Source organism: Crocodylus porosus, unplaced genomic scaffold, assembly GCF_001723895.1.
Source record: "Crocodylus porosus isolate Cpor-Errol unplaced genomic scaffold, CroPor_comp1, whole genome shotgun sequence".
Taxonomy (NCBI): Eukaryota; Metazoa; Chordata; order Crocodylia; family Crocodylidae; genus Crocodylus; species Crocodylus porosus.
In genome coordinates, this window is record NW_017728951.1 from 36,108,647 (window position 1) to 36,114,893 (window position 6,247).

The following is a 6,247-nucleotide window of genomic DNA, read 5'->3' on the forward strand; positions in this document are numbered from 1 at the left end:
TTATTTGGTAGTGAAGGGCCTCTCAAACTCTTTTATATGGTTTCCAGCAGTCACTTTATTGTAAAACCCCCTACCGATCCACCCCAGTCCAGGTGAAGAAGATTCGTGGACAGATGCATTGCATACCTGTCATGTCTAGCATCAGCAGCCATGCAATGCTTTTCAATTTGCTCATTATTTAAGGAGCTTCTTTAAGCAGCGGTGAGGAAGGACAGGCCTGGAAGCTGTGAAGTAAGGGAGGGTGGGGAGGCAGGGCAGGGCAGGAGCAAGGGTATGGCAGGGATGGCTGAGTAAGCCTTTGGCACATTTCAGTCAGTAAGTGTTGGATAGTGCCTGGGTTCTGCTCAGGGGGAGGCTGGATTGGGCCAGAATATTTCTTTCTCCCTCTCTTTAGGGCTCTGTTTTGACTGAATGAAGTCCACTTTCTGTTTACTTCTATTTCATACCAACACTCCACACGTATTAAATAGTTATTCTCCATCTGCCCAACTCCCTTACCCATAGCCCATAAGTTTGAGTATGTTGTAGGAGGCATCTATTTCAAGATCTCACCAGAGGAGGAACATGCTACTGTATCACTTGACTGCATGTTCTCCATGTGGGGCCTTGGTCTAAGGAACTTGCAGGCTGTAGATATACTGGCAGAGCTTTACTTGTACATGGTATCTGATATGTTGTACCACCAAAGTGCCACTAGTGTGGACACAGCTATATCAGCAAACATGTATTGTCTATATTATAGCAACCAGTTGTTACAGGTAGCAGCCCTGTAGAGCAGCAGATTGAAAGTCCAAGACCTTCACAGCTGTTTAATGCTTCTGTTTGTTAGGTAGATGTAAATAGCCTTATGAAGGTCCTTATTTGAAAATGAGCTCCCACTAGCAGTCAGTGAGGTAGGGGAACTGGGTATTTTGTTTCTGCCAGGTAAGGGAGGTTTTGTGTTTTCCCCTGGATGCGATGGAAGACAGCAGTTATGTTAACGTAGGTCTGAGCAGAAAAGGCCAAGTGTGGGACGTGTTCAATGAGCTTGAATCAACTTGTCCTGCATATGTCAGCAGTCATTAGACACTGCCTGGGCTAGTGACTAGAACAGGGACCTGGGCGTCATGCAGCTTGGATTCTGTTCTTTCTGCCACTGACTCGCTGTACTGCCTTAGACAAGCGCTTCCCTCCTTTTCACTGTCATTTGGCCCTCTGTATCATGACAATAATACTTACCCTCCCATGCAAAAAATGGTAAGATCTGTGACTGGAAAGCTTCTTTGTACATGCAAAGTATCTTTACTATTATAGTTTAGTAGTTTCCACATTAACAACTTTTAGTATAGTAGTTTCCAGGTTAACGTCTCTTAGATTTCTCAGATCCAATGAAGAATGTCTTGCATTTGAAATCTTGTCGAACCCTATTACACAGGTGGTCTAATAAAGGATATTACCCTCAGAAATCCTTGCCTCTTTACTACTATAAACACTCCATTTCCAAACACCAACAAGCCCTCCCTGGAAGACTGTGGAGCAGGATCTGAATTGCAGGGTTCTTTCAGGCTTTTTCTCTAACAGACTCATCCAAAAGCTGAGTCAAAATGTCCCGTGTTTGGGTAAAGTTGAAATTTGTGACTGGGGCTGACTGAATATTTATTGAAAACTAAAGTGATAGATCTTCACTGCTCTTGACCTCTGTGGCACCAGGGTTTCTATTTGCTGCTAAAGATGCACAGAACCACATGGGGTTTCATGAATATTGATTTCTCTTTTAACCAGGGAAGATGCATAAGCTTCACCCGGGTGAAATCAGACGGAACGTCCACCCCTTACAGTCCGCCGCCGAAGAATGATGCCATCCCCCTCAACAGTACTACGAGAAGCCCCTCTCCTGCAGCCTCCCTGCAGCCTCCTTCCAGGCAGCCGCCTCCAGGACCACCACCATCCCGAGCCCCACCGGGACCGCCGCCATCACGCCCACCCCCACAGCCTGTGGCTTAGAGTGTGGCAAAACCAAGATTGACAACACACATCTCTTTGCTGAACACAGCATATTTATTGAGTCTTGGTTTACAGTTGAAAGATATCACAATTTGTTGCTGGTCAGCAAAAAAATTGCCACGTGTCAATTTTAATGTATGAATATATTTATACTACACATGCTGAGTAAACTTTCAGCTGTTAGATCCACAGGTGCTGGGAAGGGAACAAAACCAGAATAATCATCTAGACATAGTAGCAGCTTTTATACATATAGAATTTTTATACTTTTATAGGATTTATCCACACGCTATGTTTGTATGACATGTCATATCAAACATTAAAATCCTAGTCAGATACACATGCATCAGTCAGTTGATAGCTGCCACCTGCAGAGGGTTAATTGTGGGGCACTGAAACAGTTGCTTCTTTTTCCCACAAGCAGCAGTGCCTTAAAATGCAGATATGGAACAATAATGACAAAGGCAAATGCTTTGATTCTGCAGGTGGAGTTTCTTTGGTTGATAATAGATAGGGGTGAAGTTCTGTTCCACATGCCTTTGGGAATCTAGTCTGTGGGTCCTATGCTGTGATTTTTTCCTCCTAAGATCAGCATTAAACCAAAATCTATGGATTTAGTCCTTTGTTGTTCATTTTCATCTTGACAGAATCCAAAAAGGCTCAGTTTGGGTTTTAGACATGCCAGACTGGGGCAGATCCAGGTTCTTTTTAACACAAAGTTCAGAGGAATTTGGTGGGGAGAAAGACCTCCTTTTGAGCTCTTTCAGTAATTTCCATTTACACAGAAATTCTCCTCCATAGAACAAAAACATCTGTAATCTACACAAGAATGTCACTTTACAGAAACAACTTGTGTTAAATAGATCAAGAGCTTATAAGAGAATGATTCCACTTCCTTTTAGTAGTGCAGGTTTTCTTACACTGTTAGTAGGATTGGGCCTTTTTCTGATTCAGATATCTCAGACTTCACACATGTGTAAAATACAAAATATGGCTTATCAGCAGGGGCTTCCCCCTTTTTTAACACACCAAGTGTGAAGGACTTCTGGCCCATGAAAAGCAATGAGCCTCGGTTCTGTTTGACACTAGAGAATCATGCGCACGCGCACACAGATATGTAGGTAGCTATTATGTGAGGTAGGGTCCTAGAGTGACTCATGAATGATGCTTGCTAAGTGCTGCCTAAATGGCTTGGGAGCAAATAATCCCCAGTGGATCAAAATAATTTATGAATGTACAGTTTTTAACCCAGTTACATGTTATATCATATGAGAAAGAGTGTCTGCAGGTTCACCTGCTGGCTAGCACTATCTTTGTTCATGTGATTTATATAGAAGCAAAGGTGGCATTTACAGGGGTATAACTCCGTTTATTTCAAACTTCAGTCAGTGGAAAATTGGAGGGTTTTTGTATCTACCTAAATTCTCATGGTGTTTCTTTTCAGTATCTTAAACCTCTCCTGCTGCCCCTGCAACACAACCACCACTGCACTGCATGAGAGCTGAAGTTCAAAGCTGGTGAAAAGCACAAATGAAACCACCAACTTATTTTCATTGTCCAAATTGAAGGCAGCACTAATGTAAAGGTACAGTGCTGGCTGCAAAAAGGACATTCAGGTTTTTAAAACCTGTCCAGCTGCAATTATCTCAGCAGTTATAATAACAGTGTTGAGGGAAAAAAACGAGGGGGCAGGGTCTTTTTATAGTCTGGCCAAATCTTCAGCTAGTGTAAAGTGGTGTAGCTCCACTGAAGCCAAGGCAGCCTCACACAAATCTTTGCCAGTTGAAACCCTGGTCCATGACTTTTAACATGGCAGCATGCCCATAATATGATGTGCAACAAATATTTCACAAGAGAATGATCTTCAATGAGCATGCACCATCATTTAAACCTGGCTCAGGTGAGCATCTAACAAAACCCCTGAGGCAAGGGGAAATCTGCAACTGGCAGCAAGTGGCACTTAGCACAGGTATAAACTGTGCTGGAAGGGAGCAAAGCATCTGGGAATCAAACCCCAAGTGACCTAGGTTTGTCCAGGATCATCTTGATTTAGCATATCAAGATGAGGGCCACCTCCTCCTTTCAGCTCATGCATGGATATTGGAGAGGGGGCTGCTGTGGATTAAACAGACCTAAAGGTAACAAAAGTCAGCTCTAGGGTGGAGTGAAAGAGCTCATTGACGAGTGCATTCATTTCATGAACTGTACCAGTTCAGATACACATGTACCCATTTTTCCTAATCCTTTCTATTCCTGTCAGTCTTTAAATATGATCAGTAATATCCTTCGTCATTTTCAGTTTGCTTAAAAGCATTTTACTTAGAAATCCCTGCTTCTGTAAATATAGAGAGTTTTACCTGGAGGAGACAGAATGCTTCTGGACCTTACTGCTGGACAGTTAGAGTAATTTATTAAAAGGGGCTTGAGGTAAATAAATACAGATGGCTGGGGACATGATGAATGCAAGTGTGATAATGCAGTATAGCATTTTCATATTGTTCTCTGTAACTTTGGGAAAAAGGAAATATTGAGTACTTCCTAGTGTGTTTAGAAGTTTGCTACTGAGCTGATGCTTTTGAATAATGCATAGAGAATCCTAATGTTTGAGTGCTTGAACCAATATGTAGGTTATAGTAGATTTACATTTGGGGAAACAGTTTTTTAAAAAGGAAAACAATGTACTGTACTAATCTTTTCTAGAAAGGTGTATGCTTTGGAAATAGTGGGGAATGTGGGCTGATGTAACAGCCTCCAAACAAACTGGGGGCAGTGAGTTTGAGGAAGTTTGATGGAACTTGTTGGATTTCTGAAGGGCTAAGAGGTTTTTATCCAGGGAGTATGCTTGTTGCCGGTACGTGTTGTACAGCTTTCTGTAACTAACAGGCTGCTTCCATGTTATAATTTGTATAACCTTTATGCATTTTGTGCACCTGCTTCATTTCTCTGAAAACCCTGCAACAACAATACCTACGTGAGAATGTGGGAAATTGTAGCCAAACTCTCATAATCCATCCTAATGTAGTCTTAATTGATTTACAATCTACAATAAAAGTGCTTAATGGTTTAGAGGGAATGGGTTTGCTGTATTTAAAAGAGCACAAAAGATAGAGCAGCTGTCTTGCAAGTCAGATGCTTCAAGACTCATGCTCCTAGAGTTCCCCAGCATGTACCCCAGTGCCTATAGTTGGTCTACAGAAAGACATGATACTCCTCTTTTGATATCATCCAAGAATATATGACCCTTTAGTGCACAGTCCCTGGTTACTTCCGTTATGCTGTGGTTAAAGCAGTGGACTGGGAGCTAGCTGCCTGAGAACCATTCCATCATCTGCTACTGCTTCATTACATGGCCATGGGTAACTTGCTTATTCCCCACCTATGAAATGGGAATTTCAACCCTAGAGCACTTCACAGGGGTGGGGTCATGCTTTGTTATGTAGGAGCATAGTCTAATGTAAGGTATGTGGGTATAAACCTAAAGAAGCCTCACCAAAATCCCCCAGTCATGTCTCTTATACTCTGGTCACAATTTCAAAGTTATTTCTGCAATATTGTGAGATGGAAGCATAATTTTAAAAGATGTAGGACAACTAAGGTCCTGGCCCTCAATTCTGTGTCATGGAGCAGCTTATGGTGAATTTTACAGCTGCAGCATCATGGGGGCGAGATTAGGGCCAGATCTTGCACTTCTGACACTAGCAAAGCTCTCACTGACTTTAGGACTCTTGCCTAAGTAAGGACAGAAGGGTTGGATCGTATCCTTTCCCTTCTCACACAATCTGTATCTTCAAACTCTGAATCCTTGGGGTATCTGGATAGGGAGAGAGATGGCTTTAGCAGAGATGCATCAAAAGCAGAGGTCACAGGAGAAAGCCACAAAAATCCCAGATCAGCAGGCTACAATTACTAGTAATCACAGTGGTGGGAAAGCTGCTGAGCTGCACTCTGCACGCAGTCTACGCAGTCGAATCAGCCACAGCTCTGTGTGGAATGAGGAAGGTAATGCATGCAGATGGGAGTGGGCAAAGCCAGCTGGATAACTCAGGCCACTGGGAGGCAAAAGAAAGGAGCACTGCAGCCCACATTCCTCCTTATACTGGGCCTGCCTGGGCCTGGGCCTTTCCTGTATAGGAACTGTAGCAGCATAAGGGCTACGCTGTTCCCAGCCCATCCTAAAACTTTATTGTTCCTGCAGCTTCGGTGAAGGCAACTCAGAACTAACAAAGGTAGCTACTAGGCATAGAGGACTCTCTGAGCCAGGCAT

At 43.0% G+C, this 6,247-nt stretch overlaps 1 protein-coding gene across 1 annotated transcript in view; it reads left to right on the forward strand.

The window, feature by feature from the left end:
* The window catches only part of ANTXRL (anthrax toxin receptor-like), a 98,178-nt gene extending 93,127 nt beyond the window's left edge, over positions 1 to 5,051 (forward strand). The window contains 1 exon segment of the mRNA XM_019556058.1: positions 1,762 to 5,051. Coding sequence (XP_019411603.1) covers positions 1,762 to 1,983 — 222 coding nt within the window. The 3' untranslated portion in view covers positions 1,984 to 5,051.
* Positions 5,052 to 6,247: the final 1,196 nt, after the last annotated feature.